The sequence below is a fragment of the Protopterus annectens genome, chromosome 2.part2, assembly GCF_019279795.1.
Source record: "Protopterus annectens isolate FY-2018-M chromosome 2.part2, PAN1.0, whole genome shotgun sequence".
Lineage (NCBI taxonomy): Eukaryota > Metazoa > Chordata > Ceratodontiformes > Protopteridae > Protopterus > Protopterus annectens.
Genome location: NC_056730.1, coordinates 836,879,944 through 836,901,527, shown reverse-complemented (window position 1 = coordinate 836,901,527; position 21,584 = coordinate 836,879,944). Strand labels below are relative to the sequence as shown.

The window sequence follows — 21,584 nt, the reverse complement described above, 5'->3', positions numbered from 1 at the left end:
AGGGGTCACCACAGCAGAACTCCGGTCCGCTAATGATTGGCAGTAGATTTTTATGTACCGAGTTGCCAGCCCTGACGCACAACCTTCAACGAAGGTACGTCCATTCATGCATGTCTCCACACAGAAGACGCTTTAGCTGAGAATCGAACAGGACAACATCTTACTGTGAGGCAACAATGCTACCACAGCACCACCACCGCAGTAAAATGTCAAAAAAAAAAGAAGACAAGAAAAAGGTGTGTGTGTTTGCTCGTCAGTGAAAATGAGAGCGAGCGAACCATTATTTTACACTTGCTAAGCAGCACCTTTGCTGTTTAGTAAGTGTAAAATAAAAAAAAATAAAGCATGTGAGAGACTGTGTGTGTGTGTGTGTGTGTGTGTGTGTGTGTGTGTGTGTGTGTGTGTGTGTGTGTGTGTGTGTGTGTGTGTGTGTGTGTGTGTGTGTGTGCGACATACCTCTCAACCCCTTATGCCAAGAAATCTGGACAAAACCTGATATATCATGGAGGACAGACCCAAAAACAAAGACAAATTTTAAACATCGCTCTTATAAACTTAGAAAGTAGCTAAAATAACAGTGTTTGTATTAAAATTCATTTTCTAAAGGATATGAAGTTTAAAACTCAAAAGTATGTCATTATTTAGTGATTTCATTCTTTAGATCATCCCAGTGATTTGCCTGAAAACCATAAATTTTATGAGGAACAGACCAAAATTTTGAGGCAAAAATCTGGACATTCTGCAAAAATGGTATGGTGAGAGAGAGAGAGAGACTGTATGCGAATGAAGTGCGAAAGAGAACTAACAATGCCCTAGCAGCAAGTACGAGACAGAGTGAAGAGAGAATGATCTCTGCCAGCCCTTAGAGAATGGGCTTTCTGTAAAATTGTTGTGTTTTACTTACAAATACTTTTATTTTTTTTAAATATATTTTGGATATAAAACGCTTTCTCCAACACCATTAACATATACTACAGCAAGTAAGAAACATTAGGCGGGTGAACTATTTTACATCAAAAATATATTAAAAAATAAAATAGAACTTAAAAAAAAAATACATAAGTAAAACATAAGAATTTTACAGAGAGCTTATTCTGTAAGCATAATAATGCCCTCCAGGGTGTGTGTTAATGTGTAATTAATGCCCTTCCAGGGGTGTAGAGGCCTTCCACCTGAGGCAACGGGCCTTAACAACACCCCTGGGCGAGCATTAATTACACATTAACACACATCCTGTTGGGCATTATTGCTTGCATAGTCTGGAGGAGACAGAGTGAAAGGGATTAGGGGTCAGTCTATCCACACACAACATGTTGTTTACATCCTGTATTTTCTGTTAGGAACCTCTGAGATTGCTCCAGCTGCTGTAAATGCCTAGTCACGTACATGCCAAATGGTGCATTGTACTCAATTACTGGTCTAATGAAGGCTGAGTAAAGTGGGACTATAATTTCCTTGGATCTGGATGCCATACATTTACTTAAAGGTTGTGCCACATAGGAGGACTTCACCACTGTGGACATAATGGTGGTCAAAGTTTAGGCTATTAATCATCTATGTACCTAGATCTCTCACCTCTGAGTCTACACTTAGGGATGTGCTATTAATGTTATAATTTGCAGGGGTATTTGACCTCCCAAAGGGTATGATAATGCATTTTTTCACATTTAGTTTTGGGCCATGGCTCTTGCACCAATCATTTGTCTGATCTAGTCCCTCCTGAAGGATATCTACATCACTGGGGGATTCAGTGATTTCCCCCAGCTTGTAGTCGATGGCAAACTTTGTCATCTAGAGGCCTTCCAGTATATTCCAAACAGCAGTGGTCCCAGCACTGAGCCCTATGGCACACCACTAGTAATTGGTCTCTTGCTAGATCTAGATTCACCCACTTTAACCATGTGTCCTGTCCTTGAGCCAACTGGCTATCCATCTGGGGATGTAGGGATTTATGACCAGTTTTGTGAATTTATTTATAATACCTGAGTGGGGGATGATGTCAAATGCCTTGGCCAGGTCGAGGTAGGTGGTATGTACTGTTTTACTCTCATTTATAGCCTTAGTGACTATCTCAAAGAAGTCCACCAGATTTAGTAGGCATGACCTCACCTTGACAAAGCCAAATTGGGTTGGGTCCAGTGTTTGGAGGATTCTTATGTCATTGTTATTCTTTCCATGGGCTTACATATAAGGCTAGTCAAATGTATGGGTCTGTAATTTCCCTGATCAGTTGATTGTCCCCCTTTATGCAGAACATCAGGAGTACACTCAGAAATGGAATTAAAAGTTGCAAGTGGTGTGAAAACAGAATAAAGATTATGACATGTTTTTTGAGGTTTAGTTTCCCTGTCTACTCAAGCTTTTCCTTATGCCCAAACCCACTATTTGATGTCATGCTAGCTACTGGCAATGATTTACATACACCAGCAAAGCATTATGGGGAATTAAAAACATTCTTCTTTAGATAAACAGATACTCATTTACATTATGGTTTCACTAAAAGATCACAAGTTAATCTTTAATGTAAATGCTCCACCTCTGGCATACAAACATCTTTCTAGTATTCAAGATTCACTGTTGCTGCACTTAGCATGGCAAAAGTTTATACACCACTTTAAGAAGGGAGGTATTGTGGGTTCAATTTTTCATGACATCATGTCAGGAGTGTTCAACATCAAGAAAAGTTTCAAGGGGGTGGTACTTATCAAAATTAATTGCAAAAATAACTCCTTTTGCATCAAAACACCGAAATCTTTTGTATGGTATATGATAAGATACCCATCGCTAAATATTGGACATTTACATTTGCCAAGGAAAGTGGAACAGTATATACTGCTATCTGTATTAGCCAGCCACATTATATGGTTTACTTATTTTATTTATTTTACAATTATTAACCGGGTTAGTCCAACTGAGTGTTTGGCTCATTTTCAGTGGCGACCCAGGGAGAAAAGCTCCTCAGTGAGTTTTAAATTATACAAACAGATAAGAAAATATCTTTTGCAACTAAACAGTTAACAAGATAACATTTACAATCACCTGCAAAATACGTTAGGGTACAATATCATAAAAGGAATAATGCCTTCATAATTCCTGTTTGATTATATACAGTATGTATACAAAAAGAATAGCATGGAGATAAAGTGGTTAAACAGTGAGACAGAGAGGTAGAAGTTTATTATGATAGACAGGGGAGGAGAGGAAATTGAGGGAGAACGAATAGAAGGGAAGGAGACAGTGGGAGACAGGGAAATAAAAATGAGAGGACTGGTGTAGGGGGAGGTATTAGAAGCTGGTTATCTGTTTGCATACCCGATACTTATACATATTTGTTTTAACCACCAGCCAAAGGTGTAAGTAAACACCCAAGAACTGCATGCTTATGCTGAACTTTCTTTACTGTCTGAGGTCAGGCAGCCTATTCTCACTTAATACATGTCCGTGCTGCTTTGTAGCTAAGCAATTAGCAAACCTACTATTGCTTTTTTCTGTCTTTCTATTGCTAAACATTACATCACTTACATCTAACTTCTTCATTACATCTTCATGTCCTGCACGAGGTGCTTGCTTGCTTTTAACCTTTCTGGGTCCTGCTGGGGAGGAAGAATCAGAATTAATGCAGTTACTAAAAACATTCTACTCCTATATCCCACTACGTTATGCACATATTATATTCAGAAATGCATTTTTAAATGTATTCAACAGTTAAGTGTACTAAATACAAGTGCATATTTTCAGGGGCAAATCAGGAGAATTCTCGGTTAAGTTACTTGTTCAGAATAACAGCAAGTAATGGACATTGATGAAATCAAACCCAGGACTATAGGATGAAGCTCGTCCACAAATCATGCCCTTAATTCTCTTCACTAACAATTGCCTGAATTTATAAATATAGTTTGAGTGAAAGCAACAGAATTAGGCAACTGCCATTAGGGTTTCTAGTCCTCAAACCACATACTGATTTTGCAGGCTTGAAATTTTTATCTCTAGCATTTTCCACATTTGCAAATATTCCATTCAAAGTTTTCACACACTTTAAGTTTGCATATATTATTACTGGGGAACTTTCATATAGTAAAGGAGTATTAAATCAGAGACTAAGCTATGAAATTGATTTTGACATGCTGCCATTCGCCTCAAATAACTCGCTAATTAACCAGAACCATCAGTGAAGTGGCAATAAGGTCTATCTTCTTCACTTTCATTCACTCTGGGGTACCTCAAGGATCTATGTTAAGAACCCTAATATTCAATGTATTTATAAATGACATCCACAATGCCTCCACGCATGCATCCCTCATTCGGTACACAGATTTGTCTCATCTGTGCAGCTGACAATCTGCCCGAACTTAAGTTACCCAACAGTCCATCTGTTCCATTGAAGCTTGGCTAGGCAGCTCCCAACCTATGCTAAATCCTTTAAAACAACATGGAACAGCTGCTTTACACCTGTAAATCTCACTCAAACACCAATCTGGACTTTAGAATCAATTCCTCAAGCAATATATAGGGTTACACACACCAAAATTCTAGATGTTAACTACAGATGAAAACCTAAAATTTGATTTGCATATACAAGTAAATAAAAAGATACATCCACAACCTGAACATTATATCAAATAAAACAGTACTTCAAAGAAATTAGAAGAAATGCTACAACATCCACCTAATATTAACACTACTTTATGCCTCCAATGTACTTGTAAAGGATGGTATGAAGGTTTCTCCATGCCAACTAATTCTCCAAACCACAACAATGTTACAACTGTCAGTTTTGCCCGCAGCCTCCTTTATATGGCCTATCACTACACTGCCCCCCCACCCACCCCCCATACTTAACTAGCTAGCACTATCTCATCACCTCAGCTGTTTACAATTACTTGTGGCCCATAACCTTAAACATAAACCTGAAAGAAGTCCCAGCCTAAAAAGTATCCCCAGACCTAAAGACTCCCAGAAGCCTATGCTCAAAGATGTATTACTATCCACTCACAACACCAACACATCATCAGGAGAAGCCTTTTATTCCATTCCTATCCCCAAACTGTGGGGCTCACTACCTCTACCACTAAGACTCATTCAATCTGTCCATGTTCTAAAATCAACTGAAAGACCATCTCAAAAACTCATGATTATGTTATTGCTACTCAACAGGCTAACACAAACCCTCTCCCCTAACCAACACTTTCCCCCACCTCTCTCAACCTGCAAAACATTTAAGCCTTAGTAATAAACAGTGAATACTCCATTGCAAACAAATGAATATAATCAAAGTCTCTTGTAACTACTGCAGTACTCTACACATAGACCAAGACTTCTGGTCACTACTGCCACAACTGACACCAATAACGTATTACTCTAACACCTAAAGAAAAAAGAAGTTATGTCTTACCATAACGTTCCATCTGTATTGTTGATCCTCGTTCAGTCATTATGCCTGGGTTATCGGTTCCGACTTCGGAACTGAGCCGGCCATCTTCCAAGCTCGTGACAGCCACAAACTCTCGAGCTAAATTCTTACCCACAATTCTCCTCTCCCTGTTACCTCAGATTGAGTTTGCAAGTCAAAGGAAGTAGAGGCTACCTCTGGTCAAAGGACCTAATGGAACCGGATGATGAGATCCACTATAAGCCTCAGGAGGGAGAAGGAGGGAGGGTCTTAATTACTGAATGAGGATCAACAATACAGATGGAACGTTATGGTAAGACATAACTTCTTTATCTGATATTGTTAATCCTCGTTCATTCCTTACGCCTGGGACACAGTCCCCAGCTACCTTTATTCCTGGGAGGCTCTCATGGAAGGACATTCCTGAGCACCACTGAACCAAAGGACGTTCTTCCTCTGGAGGCCAAATCCAATTTGTAATGGCTGATGAAGGTATGAGGTCTAGCCCAAGTTGCAGCTGCACAAATGTCAGGTAAAGAAGCTCTAGCATGGAAGGCAGCAGAAGTTGCGACCGACCTAGTGGAATGAGCCCTAACGGCTGCAGTCAGAGGGATATTGTGAGTTTTGTAAATAAATGTTACACAGTCTTTGGACCATTTAGCCAATGTGACCTTAGAAACAGCACATCCAGGTTTAGGACCAGAATAGAAAAGGAATAGCTGATCTGATTTGCGAGAAGCCTTAGTTCTGTCCAGATAGAAACAAAGTTGCCTGTGAATGACAAGGGTATGTAGACAATACTCTCCTCTTTTAGAATGATTGGGAAAGAAAACTGTCAATTCAATGGATTGGTTAATGGACATTTCAGAGATCACTTCTGGCAGGAAGGAAGGATTAGTTCTCAATGACACTATCTTTATGAAAGATTAAGTAAGGCCGTTTGATGCATAGAGCTTGAAGTTCAGAGATACGTCTGGCAGAAGTAATAACGACCAACAACAAAGTTTTCTGAGAGTGAAACTTGAGATCACGTGAAAAAGCTGGTTCAAAAGGAGACGTGGTCAAAGCTTGCAGGACTAAAGACTGATCCCATGGCTGCTTAGGTTCTCTAAAAGGGGGTTTCAAATGATTTATGTCTTTTAGAAAAATCTTGCATAATTTGTGTGACATAAGAGAAGACTCAAGGACACCACTGTGAAAATTAGATATCGCGGCCAAATGAACTCGAATGGTAGAAGCAGATAGGCCAGATTGTAATAAACTGGACAGGTATTCCAATACAACCAGCACTGGTACTGAAAAAGGGTCCATCTGTTTTTCCTTCAGCCAAATGGTAAACCTTTTCTACTTGCCAAGATAAATAGTTCTGGTGGAAGACTTATGAGATGCAATAAGAATGTCACGTACTGGGGAAGAAAGATCAGTCTCTGCCTGGCAATCACTGGAAATGGAGGAGCTAAGTTATGAGCTTCAGGCTGTTCAGGTTGGGGTGAATCAGGTTCTGCAGATGGGAGATCAAATCCGGAGTTGGATCGAGAATCCATGGTTGATCTAGCAGGTGAGGCCATAAGAAGGGGAACCAAATTTGCCGAGGCCAATATGGCACTATGAGGATTATCTTTCTCTTCAACTGGCGGGCTTTCTTCAGGAACTGGGAAATGAGAGGGAGAGGGGGAAAGGCATAAAGCAGACCCAGGGGCCAATCGTGGACTAGAGCGTCCCTGGGCGACTGTCCCCAAGGGGGAATCAGGGCAAAGTAATTGCTGCATTTGTAGTTGGTTGGGGATGCAAAAAGGTCACAGCAAGGGGGACCCCAGCGGCTGAAAATCTCCGCCACTATAAGAGGATTCAGAGACCACTCGTATGGTTGCAGAATGCACCTGCTCAATCTGTCTGCTATCACTTTGGAACTCCCGGGAATGTGTGTTGCTAAAAGAAAGCAGTTGGTAGCCATCACCCATTGCCATATCCTCATGGCATCTCAACAAAGTGGGTAGGATTTGGCTCCACTTTGTTTGTTGATGTACCAGACTACAGCCATGTTGTCCGATTGTATTGCAATAGACCCTGATGGAAGAAGGGGATGAAATGCTTGCAACGCTAGAAGCACCACCCTCAATTCTAGGACATTTATATGCAGATGAGCCTCTAGGTATGACCACGTGCCTTGGACGGTCTTCCCCTGAAAACCCAACCCCACCCCATCAGGGAGGCGTCCGTGGTCACTGTGGCTTTGGGCTATTGGGGTGTGAAGGGGCGAGACCATTGTGATGGGTTCTGCGACAGCCACCAAATCAAGTCTTGCTTGCATCTGTGAGTCACCCGAATCTGGGATGAGAGAGGAAACTGACAAGGGTACCACTGGGTGAGTAGTAGCCATTGTAAAAGCCTCATGTGCAATCTCGCGAGAGGGACAATGGTGATAGAAGCTGCCACTGAACCAAACATCTGGAGAACAGAATGTGCTGTTGATCTTTCCCTTGAGAGGATGGGTATGAGTTGTTGTTTTATCCTTAAGAGTCTGTGCTCTGGAATTGATGCCGTGCAGTTCTTTGTATCCAATGAATTCTATGGATTGGGATGGGGATAGGCTGGATTTTTGCCAGTTTATAGTTGTACCTAGCCTTTCTGCGGTGTGAAGAGAGTACGCCAAGGCTTTTTCCAATAGACGTCTGGTGAGGGCGGTGATTAGCCAGTCGTCTAGGTATGGAAATACCTGGAATCCTTATAGTCGCAGGTGAGCTGTGACAACTGCCATGTACTTGGTGAACACTCTGGGGGCTGTAGAGAGTCCAAAGGGCAGTACTCGGAACTGGTAATGACTGGCTCCAGCACGCAAGGGAAGGAATCTTCTCGATGGTCTGTCCACCTTTATGTGGTGGTATGCATCTTGAAGATCTATACAGCACATCCAATCGCCTGCCTCCAAGAGTGGGAGGATAGACTGTATTGTGACCATCCGGAATTTCTGTACTTCTACGAATTTGTATAGCACACTGAGATCCAAAATCGGTCTCCAGTCCCCGGTCTTTTTTGGCACTAAAAATAATCTTGAGTAGAATCCGGATCCTATCTGGTCTGGTGGGACTATTTGGAGGGCTCTTTTTCTTAGCAGCTTTGAAATCTCTAATGCTGCTTCTACCTTTTGACTGGGTGGAACATCGGGTAAGCTTCTTGGGGGGAGGGACAAAGATCGAAGGGAATATGATAACCTCTGGTTATTATCTCTCGTACCAAAGAATCAGTAGTAATGGTTAACCAGGCAGAAGGGTACAAAGAGGAACGACCCCCAACCACTTCCAGAGGAAAGCAGTTGGGCCGCTCTTCAGGAGCGCTGGTAGAACTGGCCAGAGAAAGAATCTCTGGAACCCTGGTTACACGGACCTCCTCTGCCCCGAAAGGGGTGTCTTCCATATGAGTTTCCCCCTCTGCCTCTAGGGGAATACTCGGCTCGTGTGTCATGGAAAGAACCCTAAAACTTTTTGTGCCACATCTTCCCACTCTTCTGGTTTCTGGAGAAAGCCTGTTGAGGGGAAGAAAAGTGGACACCCATGGCAGAAAGGGTCTTACCATCCTGTTCACACCTAGCCAGTGTGTCTTTAACCCTGGATCCAAATAACGAAGAGGCTTCAATGGGAGCATTCAGAAAGGAAGCCTTGAAAAGTTCCGCAAAATCACACAAACGCATCCGGGCATGCCATCTCATGACTATGCCTGCACCAGCTGCTGTAGCTGTTCCTTCCAATGCGTGAGAAATCAGGTGCATGGAGGAGTTAGAAATCGATTCAAGGGTAGCTAACTATGAGGCCACTTTGTCCCAGACCTCATTAGACACAGCTCTGGCCAAAGATTCAGAGAGCTCAGAAATTAAGACTCTCTGAAGCCTGGAAAAATGTGCCATATAATTCAGGGACCAGACTGCAAAGGTCGCTGATGCAAAGGTATGCATCCCTAATCTGTCCAGCACCCAGGACTCTTTGTTGGGCGAGTGCACAGTCTGGCTTTCTTCCACCAGATCCTTCTTTGTTGCGGCCGCCATCACCAAGGCATCTACAGGAAGACCTTTGGACCAGTGAGGCTCACTATCTGGAAGGGACAAGATCTTATCTGGTCTGCAGGGAATGGTGTCAACGGCATCAGGAGCCTTCCATGCATGCTGCACGACAAGCCGGACAGGTCGTCGGCAGGTGGAGTAACCCAAGAGGTAGGGGGCCGGGCATGAAAGGCCTGCAGGAACACAGACTCTTCAGAGGACAGGTTAGAGGGCCGCCAATCACCTCTCTGCTTAAGTATTTCGAGGATATCTCCAAAAGATACCTCAGAGGGTGACTGAGGGGACCCTTCCCCATCATCAAAGTCCGTCTCTTCCATGAGGGACTCTTCTGGGGAGTCCACGTGCTTCCTCTTACACAAACTCTTGCAATGAATGTCTTCAGGGGGAGAATCTGGGGAAGACAGCGCAAAAGGGGCCTCCAGTGGGAGTGTGTCCTGAGACCCTTGTACCCGGTGTCCGCCAGGGGTGTCTTGTGTAAATTGCGGTCCACAGGAGGATGGGGGCACTGATAGTACAGGATCACCAACAGATGCAAGAGCCTTCTCCATGAGTTGGAAGGCTGGTCCACCCGAGGAGGTCACACCTCGCTCAAGCAAATCAGCCCGCTTACTAGGAGTCCCTGGATGGCTGTGAAAAACAGGAGTACGTACATCACAGCTAGCATCCAGAGCAGTAACTGGAGTGACAAGTCTCTCATGCCACAAAGGCAACTGCGACTCCTTAGTGAGGTTCATGAAAGGAGCCGAAGTGAGGGAAGTCTTCAAAGGCAATGAAGGAGGAGAATAAGTAGTAGTCTTTGGAGAAGGGTGTTCACCTACAAAGGAAGAGTAGTTCCTGGAGGGTTGGATACCACTGGCCAAAAGCAATTGATCCACAAGATGCACTACATCATGTTCTGAGAGGCTTCTAATGGATCACATAGACATAGCTGAAGGGGATTCAGGTCTATCCAAGGATGCAGGAAACTCTGTCTAAAATAGGCGCCCTACTGGTGTCTGCACAACAGTTGGTGCCGTGAAAATTATTGGAGTCAGAACAGTCATCTATGCCGGAAAGGTCTGCATTGAAGGTCTGAACCAACCTCGGTTCCAAAGAGGAGTAGGGCACAAAACTCGGTGCCGAAGAAATGGATGGTGCCAAAGATCTAGGCACCAAAAGCCTTTAGAAAAATTGGCCTTCTTAGGTCTCGGTTCCTGGTTGTCCCCAGCAAGAGACGACGGGAGAGACATGGCCTTCTTGTGTTCATCTCTTTTCTAATGGGAACTAGGAGAGGTTGAATCCTCCGACCCAGAAATAGCCTCTTAAAAGGAAGATTTAAGAAGTCCCATTAAAATCAGTTTATTTTTCCTTTCCACCAAAGTCATGTTAGAAAAATTAGCACAAATCCTGAAAGGCGGGTCAACAGTCAAGTGAGGCACACCAAAACAGTAAACACAACACACATCTTTTAAGACCACCTTTTTTCTGCCATGATAGGAGGAAGAAAGGAAAGGAAGGAGCTCAAGATAAGTGAAGGAATGTATGCATGATTATAGCTGTTCCACTACAAACATTTGTACCAGTTGTAACAAGGACAAACGAAACCAATGTTTGATGAATACATGAACTTAATGAAAAGGCCTTCAAGTAAAGCCTAATCTCATGCATCATCTTCAGGCAGAACATGAGACTACAGTGTTCATCCAGGTGTGAATGTCTCTCTCTGATGTCATTTCTACCACACTGAGAAAACATTATGATAGTGGACTCATTCATGAACAAATCAGAAATCACTTTTGAAAGGAAACGTGGGCTGTTCTGTAGAGATGATAATCCCTTCCTCCAACTCCTCTTCCCTTGTTAAGTCTGACCAAAATCGGTCATCTTCTCTTGTCAGACCTAGTGGTATCACCTCATCACCACAAATCAGGCCACCTTTAGGGACTTTCCCAAGGAAACCTACTTCAGCTTGGAGAACACTTAGGGAAAATTCCCAACAACATCAAGCAAACTGGCCCAGCTGAAAGGCCTACCACACACAACTACAACTTTTATCAGCACCTAAACAGCCGCACAGAAAAGTCAGTACCTGTCTGATAAAATATAATGGTAAGTGCAGGAATAAACCTTGCTGGTGGAATGCCCATATTAATAAACTGCAAAACTAAAAGAAAACAATGACTTATAATTAATCCTCATCCTCCTACTGCAAGACTGCACTGAAACATGTCAGCAAGGAATTTAAGACTACTAGGTTTCTACAGATGCTAAAGGAGACTACAACTCCTATTTTGTGTCAGAAAATTGAGGAGTAATGCCCAGCAATGCACTGAGCTCAAACAATAATATGTCACACAATCTGACCTTTAGGATATAGCCAATATCTCAGCAGACAAATTTAGTACAAGTCTTATATCACCATACCCAAGCTGTTGTCCCCACCATCTCTGAAATACCTTTGGAGAACACTTATTAAAAGCTAAAAATAATTCTTGCATGGGACTAGACAATATACCAAGCTGCATTCTCATCAGTGTCAGGTATGCATTATATGAGCCTCTACTAAAACTGTTCAACCTCAAGCCTATGCACGTGGCTTGTGCCCAATGTTTGCTCAGCCATCAACTCCCCAACACAAGTCATGGCCCCTCTAACAAGCCTGGTAATTACAGACCAATCAGCCTTATATTGCAAAGCCATGGCAAAACTCATTTATGGGGACATAGGCAGCTTAACTGATTTAGACCCCAATCAGTTTGCTTTAAGACCCGTCCTGTTGTCCTTAACCTAGTAAGCTTCTTTTAAATGGTTTCAAAGATTGTGGACAGTGATTGCTCAGTGCATGCTGAGAATCTTGACATGGCCAACGCTTAGACAAAGTCTCCCATGAAGATTTTAAAATAAATAAGATAAACTTGATGCCCCCTATATTGGCCACTGGATCTCAAAACTTGCCATCCAACAGATCCCATATTGTAAAAGTTGCTGGTACCCACTTTGAGTCTTGTTCAGTATTGCTTCTGTATCCTGCTGGTTTGAGGTAGGAAATTCAGGAAGAAAATCCTCTGCTCAGAGTATTGCAGACAGCTGTCTTGTAACTCAGACTGCTCCTTGGGATCAGGCCAGTTTGCAGACATGGTCCAGCTGATCAACCAAGAGATGGGCAGTGTTTACATTACATGATGCAATGCCCAAGGTAAATCCAAAGCTGTAACCTCTCAGAGTTAAAACAAAACATGAATGCAAGCTTAAGACTCAACATCTTTCTAGTTGATGATGAATTTACTATCCAAGAAATGGATTGGGGTACACATTCCTATTCTCAGGCGTCATTATGGCACTCCAGGAGAAACCTGGTTCTGTGCATGTGACTGTAGCTAAACCCTGTGGTCTCTCAAGTTTGATGATATATGTAAACAAATATAAGCCAAAAGGAGCATTTACATTCACTAATAGTTCAAATGAGAGATGAGTAAAGGGTGTTATCAAGACTTTTCTGCATCTAGACGATATCCTTAGGAAATTACATGAGAGAAGGTTTTCAAAAGTACTATGCAAACATGATTATCTAAAGCTAAAATATGAACAGTGCCTATCCCTTGCAACAGTGTCTTGCTAATGGAAGGAGGCACAAGCTTTGCTGTAATTAACTATGTACATAAGCCAATAATTGTGGGATTGCACACAATTTTTGACACAAATGGATCCAAACATACTGAACGTTCTAAACTATGAAGAAAACTAGTTTCAGGTAACATCTTTGTTCAGGTTAGCAGAAGCATTTAGAAAGGGTGCAGGCATAGAAATCAAACCACAGGTGGACAAAAAATAGGAAGCAAAAGTGCAGAAACGAAAGAATGTGGCCAGAAAACGTAAGAGAAAACTGGAAAGCCCATGACTGCCCATAACTGTGGTAGAAAGTATGAAGAATTGCTGGAACAACATGTTGATGTGTTTAAACTAAAAAATAAAAGGTGTAACTACTGCTCAGGGCATCAGACTGCCATCATGATTGTTCATAAAAGTAGGAGATAACAGACAAACGTAGGTTTAATATTTTGAACTAGAAACACGCATCTTGTTTCAGACTGCTATTCTCTTATACCGGATGATTTGTATGCTGAAAAAACTTACAATGTTACAAGGTTATGACTCTGTAGATTGACTAAATATCAGTACAGTGGCTAGAGTGGGATGAAGGGGGTAGCTGTCCAGTACACAAGCTGTTAGGGTATGTGATCAGCACCATATACAAAGATGGCAATTGGTCCCTGCAGCTCAGTGGTGGGATCACCTCTGTGGACTGGCTCTTGTTTGTGTGCACATGCAGTACTTTTTTTTTGCTCAACATCAATTTAGACCTAGCTACAGCACTGGGAAACATTATAAACAACAGGCATTAGAAACACAATCCAGAAAGGATTACTGTAAATGAAGTAGTAATAATCATTTTGGATCATTCAATATCAGCAGTTAAAAAAAACAGAAACAGGAAAATCAGCTATTGGGAGCTGAACAGAAAAGTACAAAAGCAGTAATTATCGAAACTACTACACCCAACGCCAATACAGCGCTATGTTCTAAAAAGCAATAATATCAAGATTTGCAAGCAGAAACTAGAGCAATGTAGAATAAAGCACACCCAGATAGTTTCAGTGGGAACATGAGCAACTAGGCTAATAAAAAGGAATTTCCAGGCATACTTAAATATGTCAGTACAGATAACCCAATAAGAGCTACAGGTGAGGAGACTTCTGGGTACCCCACACTTGCTGAAAACAGTGCTCTTTGCACTCAGTAAAGATTGAAGACAAACATGCATAAATATTATATATATATATATATATATATATATATATATATATATACACACGCACTAAAACACCTGTTTCTGAACTAACCCTGCCCTCTCAAACAGCACAGTGTTGAGCTAGATAACTTGACCTCTTTCTATGGCATCTAATATGATGGCATTAGCCAAGGTCTCAGTACTTCTATATTTGCTATAGCCAAGTTCAACATGCCCAGGCAATACCTTTGCCTCTTTATCCCATCCCTCCTCCTGCCATGTCTTTGCCCTTTATCTCCTGCATTAAGCTTTCCCTCTACACTGCATAAACACACACACACACACACACACACACACACACACACACACACACACACACAAGGCATAGAAGTCTAAGTCATTCAGTTGTTGGTAGCGGGTCAATATATTCTCAGTTCTCAACTTTATCTGCCTATATCTGCTTACATGTACTATAGAACGTCTGGCAGCTAGAAATCCTAAGTCAAAAGACATTTTAAACACCTAGCATGCTATGGGCCTATTTTAGCGATAGCTGTTTCATGTCAAATGCAGACTACAATCCTTTGAATAAATTACAGTGTACACATCAAAAAGATTTCTAATTGCAAGTAAACCCATTACTACTTCTCAGCACAGGGTGCAAATGAATGAAAGTTCTAGAACTTAATTAGCCAATAAAGACAGTTAAAGTAGGGGGTTCTCAGACGTAGCTGTGCCGTATTTAATTTAGTCTCTCTCATGCACTGTTAATCAAAAATCATACTGAGACTTAGAAGATGAGGTCCTTGAAACTTATGTCAGAAGATGGCAGGAATATATACTGCTGCATAGTTTTAGGGACTCAGTTAGAATTTCTCAACAGAGAATGTTTGTATGGTGGTGGGACACATTTAGTAGTAAAGGAGTTCAGATGATACTTTTAACAATGTGTTACTTTTGTTAGTCATATTCCAATTGCAGTATCCTTATTACAGTGTAGGAGTGAAGGGATAAAGTTGGGAGCTGAGGAACAAATTTTCAAGGCCACTAAACCTCTAAGCAATTTCTGGAAGGAAGTAGAACACAATGCCATGCTAATCCTAATACTAAGCTCTAAATCAGGATAGACGAAATTTAACAGCTTCGTGTCCCTCCACCTTATGGCACCTGCCAATTCCTGACTTAGTTTTAAAGATGTTCAGTAGAAAAGAGTCTTGTCAAAGTAAACAGCCTTTTGAAAGCCTGCAGAGGCTAATAAATATCTGTGCAAATAATAATCAAAAAGAAATGAAAAGTGATAACCAGAGACCAATTCAAAAGATATCAGTCCACATGGAATAACTAGATGCAAGTAAGTGGTATCACAGTGTACCAGACAAATCAAAAGGTTAAAAAATGCAGTAACAGTACAGTCCATCAAATGAAGCTCATACAAGTTAATTAAGCTAGCAAATTCACACTCAAAATTCAATAAAAACAGGGGTGAAGACATACCTGAGTGAATAAACTCTTGACACTAGCTGCCTCAAGAAATTAAACATTTCAAAACAAAGAACTGGAAAACAGCAATACCAATAAAGCAGCCTCTATGAGGCTGCATGATCTGCCAATTAGTGGAGAGGATTAAGGTTATGAGATGTTAAGCTCCTCAAACTCCATATGCCATTTTATGTGACAATAAGCAAGTCACTTAACTTAACAGTGCCCTATGGCAATTGGGAAACTGAGCTAGGGATCTTCAGTGGTCTCCTAGTCTGTATACCCAGTAACTACCTATGGACCTATAAAGTTAATGCAGCCTGGTAATGTTAAGCTGTAAATATTCAGCAGCTTCATTGTTGACCCTTGATGAAAAACTTTAGAGAACTTCATAGTAGTAATATATTAGAAAGCCTTTGCAAGAGCAGGTCCAAGTCAGACAGCAATTCTTCAGAAAATGCCACACTTGATCTGCTGATTCTGTGGCTGGCAGAAAAAGTGGTGACACCCTAATCATTCAAACTCATAAAAAAAAAATAATAAAGGAAATATAAGCTACTCAGGTGTTGAAGAGGGTAAAGCCCAGACTATGACCCAGTTGACATGGGTTTGACTAATATCTCAGGCAACTGATGGAGCAGGAGGGAGGAATATGCCCCATTCCAGGTGGATTTTCATAAAAATGATGCTCCACTTAAGGGAGGTGTGGTTCAGTGAGGAGAACTGCCCTCAAACGAGATTTATGAATGTGGGAGGAGAGCCAGGTAATAAGTAGGTCAAACACGCCTCCCAGGACTGAAGTGAAGACAGCTCCCAGCATACCCTTAGGATCTACTACCATCCCTAGCAATATCACAGCAATTCCAGTTGGGGTTGCAAGCAAGCTACAGACCTAGGGAATGTCGGTGACAAGCTGGAAGGCCCATAATGAACATGGGACATTGCAGGCTTAGCCAATGTAAGGATGTACCAAGGAGGATTTAAAAAAAGGTAAATTAAAAGAGAACACAAGTTCTTCCAGCCAGGCAAGGCAGGGTAGAGCTGTTTTCATTGGCTCAGGGCTTCATTTGAGCTTTTTCATTGGTTCAGGGCTCAGCTTGAGCTTTTTCATTGGTTTCCTTGTATTAGATGCTGTGCTCTTGTTTGCGCAGAGGGCACCATTGCTTACTGCTGCGCAGGGGAGGACATCGTTGGCTGCTATAGACACAAACCTCTTGCTTGTTAAATTTTCCTTAGCACAGTGTTAGTGCTCCTTCTGAGGTTTCTTGCAGACCTACTCCACTGTCAGGTGGAACACTAAGCATAGCCTCTGAGGAGATACCATCACAAGTCTCACCCACTAGCCCTTCCTTATTTAGATTTCCTCTCTTGTCCATCTACCTTACCTGGTCCTTCCTGTCCACTTCCTGTTCTAACCACAATGATTTACCTTGTACTATGGATAGACAATTTCTCACAGTTTCTCAAGCCAGCTTGGTCAACATGGGCATCCTGAGACAGTGTAGCAATTACCTCATGAGCACTGACAACCTTCATCTTCTAGTTCATAGAAATTCAACATGTGAGAGATGCATCTATATTAAGAACCCAGAATCCATGCTCTCTCGTACACCTGTCAGTACATCCGATGAGGAGCAGGTTGCCAGCACACACACACCTCACCTCTTTCACCATCCAAACCAGCACATCACAGACCTCCCATACAGAAACACATCCTCTGCTGAACACAGTACACAACTCATATACTGGTGTCTCACCAGACAAGCCCCTAAGGCAAAACAGAAAACCAAACATTTTAGTCATGGGCGACTCCATTGTGAGACACACAAATGTCCCACTCACCAGGTTGGATAAGGAAAAGTTCACGGTCAGTTGTCGGTCAGGTGCCAGGATCAGACACATCACACATGCACTCAAGTCTCTCAACAACAGGTACTGTTATGATTCTGTCATAGTCCATGTTGGTGTGAATGACTTGAGACACAACTGAGCTGATTGCGTGTCCCAGGCAGGTATGCCCCTAGCCTTAAGCAGCATTTTACCTTTACCCAGGATGATGCCTCAATGCAAACAAAAAAATGATTATCTTCAATAATTAGCTTAGGTTCTAATGTCATTCTAAGGGGATCCAGTACCTGTCGGCCTGGGATGACATGACCGACAGAGCTTGATGCCTTGCCAGAGATTGTCTTCATCTGTCATCTCTGGGATTTCAGTTACTAGCTACGACTCTTGCCATCCCCATAGTGCCTTTTTAGGCAGTGTCACAAGGACAAAACTCCCAACGTAATAAGACCATCAAAAAACAAAGTCAAGGTTATACTGCTCAATGATAGGAGTCTAAATCTGAAACTGCACTCACTGGAAATGGTCCTTACTTTGGAAGATGCTGACATCTGTGCAATCACGGAGGCCTGGTTTAAGGCTGTGGAAAGCACCCCAGCCTTACCAGGTTACAATTCCTTCCACATGTTCAGTGCTCAAACTGAAGGTGTGAGAACTAAGGGAGGTGGTGCATCAATATTCATAAAAGACAAATACACTTCTAGACCGGTTAAACAGAGCGATTCCCATGAATTACTCCAGGTGCAATTAGCTGATCGCAAGACTCCTCTTCAAATCATTCTAAGCTATAGGACCCCCTCCCTGGACCATGACACCCACTCAGCCTACCTCTATCTACTTGAGTCGATCAAGTTACAAACAAAAACCCTGGTTTTGGGCAATTTTAATTACCCATCCATTAACTGGGTTAATTATATGTGTACTAACACTCTCACCCAAAGGTTCCTAGACTTTGTTAACTCCAATGCCCTGGATAAGCTGGCTGACACCCCACAAGGGGTTCAAACATTCTGGATCTGATGCTCACCAACACAGGGGATCATTGTACCACCCCAAATGTGCTGCCCTCCCTGGTGAATTCTGACCACAAATTGGTCAAGTTGGATGCAACATCAACACCAAAGGCCCCTAGCAGCAACCAGACTAAAAAACGTCTCCAAGACCAATTATGACCTCTTACCTGAAGACATAAATAGCTTCATACTCCCCCCCCCAAATCGAGAGGTTACCTATACTGGGATATACACTAATATTTATACAAGCATCTATAAAATTGTATTAACTCTGCTGTACCTGACAGGACTAAAGCAAGATCCTCAAGTAAGAACAAACCTCCCTGGTGGACATCAGCCATTAACAAGCTATACAATAAGAGGAAGAAATTGCTGTCCAAGAGTAGGAAGTTACGGTCTCAAACCTGGAAGCACTCCTTCCTCAACTTAAATAGGCAAATAAGACATCTTGCAAAGTCCTCTAAAGCTACTTATGAATCCAAATTAGCATTCCTAGCTAAGGAAAACCATTAAGGCATTATTTAGCTACATCCAAAACCTCAAAGGAAAACCCCAGATTTGCACAAACCTGTAGTTAATGGTACTACATATACAGAACTGGTAGGTAGAGCCAACCTGCTGGTTGACAGGTTCAGTGCAAACTTCAGCCCTTCTCCCAGCCACATATACCACAAAACATTCCTACCACCTTATCAAAAAAGATGTAGGTAATCTACACACAACTGACCCTATGCTGTTTGGCTTCGTCGAAGGGAGATCATGCCTGTTAAACTGGGTGGACTTCAAAATGGTCAACAAAGCCCTTGTTGAGGGTAAAACTGTGCATATAGCCTACCTAGACATAACCAAGGCCTTTGACATCATCTTTCGTTCAGGCATTATTGACAAACTCACCCAGATGTGTATCAGCCCAAATATTGTCAGGTGTGTTGCAAACTGGCTCTCCAGTAGAACTCATACAACCAAAATAGGAGACTACCTCCTCTCCAGCAGACCAGTAGTGTTCCACAGGGGTCTGTTCTGTGGCACTTACTGTTTGGAATTTACTTCTCTGAAGTACAAGCAAAAACAAGATTTGTGGCTGACAAAGTCTGCCAATGACTGCAAACTAAAAGTGATCATTCAGTCCTCTAATGATGTTAATATCTTGCAAGAAGGACTTACACAGACTAATGACTGATGCCAAAGTCATGGACTTAAACTCAATGCAAAACAATGCATCATCATTCCCTTTGGCAAGGGTGATGTTCCTGCAGATTACTCCATAAATAGCAAAACCTTAAGCATGTAATCACTGGTGAGAGACCTGGGCACGCAGGTTGATAGCAACCTTACCTTTGATCAGCACATCTCCACAGTGGTTAGAAGGGTATTCTATATTGCTCACCTCATAAATAAGGGAATTACCTCCAGAAAAAAGGATGTTATAATTCCGCGTACTCTTCTCCTCATCACACCAATTATTGAGTACAATGCTCCCTTTGGTATGTACCTCTCCAAGCACCTGCAGCAATTGGAGAGACCACAAAGTTTTCTTACAAAGACAATTCCGGGTCTCCAGCACGTCATATGTGGACAGACATTACTCTGTGTCATACAGACTGCTCAGAGGCGACCTTTACCATGCATACAAAGCAATCTCGACCCTGCCTTAATGGAAATGTTACACATTCACAAGTCAAAAGGTACACGTGTCACACACTCAAGAGACGTTAACCTGGTATGGGACATCAACAGGACTTGTTGGAGGGACAGATTTGTCTCGCAGAGGTTATCTCATCTCTGGAACAGACTTCCAATCTATGTTAAACTGAGTCCCTCGTTAACCCTGTTTAAGCATAATTTGGATGACTGGATGGGAAACTGTAAATTTACACCAAGGGTTCCACCTACATCCCTCTTAGATAGTGGTAATAGGTGCTAATTCAGTGTCTACTTGTAAAAGACACTCTTGGGAACAAGGGTTAACTTGTCTAGGTTTGTAAGGGTCCTAGGGCCATTAGCCTTGTAACCTCCTATGATCCTATATAATCTGCATAAGATAATGCCATAATTCTACCTTACCCATGTTTGGAAACAGAGCAGTGCTGTATGGATACAGTGAGAAATCCTGTTTTATTTGTCCACCTCCCAGTATTTCTCTACTAACAGCTTTAAAAACTGTACAAAGCTAAACACTACTAAACAATACCATTACAAGAGTTCTTCTAAAGAAATATGATTACATTTGTGAAAGATACTTACCACAACAGCAGATTTTTTTCAAAGAAATTCTTGCAATAGGATGAAATTTTCCACATTGCACAGACCATATCTGGATACAAGTGTGGAGGTTTTAACTGATGGTATTCCAGTAATGCTATTTATACACAAACGTTTTTATAGTTATTTTTGTTACTGATTTCATAATTTCACAAGTTTCTCAACAGAGAAAATGAAGACAGCATACAGCAACACTTTTATACTGGGCAAATATCAAGGCAACATGAGATCTGCTCAAAGACAGGCTTAACCATGCTCCTTTACAGATCAAAATAACACTGCATCATTGTTTCACTCATAAGGATGTCCTCAGGCAATGCCAGATTTTTCCAACCTCAATGGCATGTAAGTCTGGCTATGCATGCTTAAAAATCATGTCTAAAGAGGCAAAACAACTTACAACAAAAGTAATATGTACTGTAGCTACTTTTGCTCTCCCCAGGAACTTTTAAGCACACATTTCTGCCGTTATAAATCTATTTCTACTGATGTCATGTAAAGGTATAGCACCTCTTTTTGTGGTATTGTGCCACTCAAAACGAACACTGTATTTACCTGTAGTATTCTTTCTCTTGATGCTTGGTTTCAACTCTCTTGGAAGTCGTCTCCAGTCTTTAAATGAAAATAAAGTACAATATTAATATGAATATATATATATATATATATATATATATATATACACACACACACACACACACACACACACACACACACACATATATATATATATATAAGAAATCAGACACTTCACTGTCAAGGCATTGTAACACAGCA

The 21,584-nt window shown here is 41.8% G+C and overlaps 1 protein-coding gene across 2 annotated transcripts in view; it reads right to left on the bottom strand.

The window, feature by feature from the left end:
• POLR3G (RNA polymerase III subunit G) overlaps positions 1-21,584 on the bottom strand; it is a 567,212-nt gene that overhangs the window by 111,385 nt on the left and 434,243 nt on the right. Inside the window, exons 5-6 of one of the 2 annotated variants that reach the window (XM_044064179.1) lie at positions 21,366-21,422; positions 3,523-3,593 (exon numbers count right to left, since the gene is read on the bottom strand). In XM_044064179.1, the coding sequence (XP_043920114.1) occupies positions 3,523-3,593; positions 21,366-21,422 (128 nt within the window). The remainder of the gene's footprint in view (positions 1-3,522; positions 3,594-21,365; positions 21,423-21,584) is intronic. The other variant, XM_044064180.1, reaches the window with a different exon arrangement.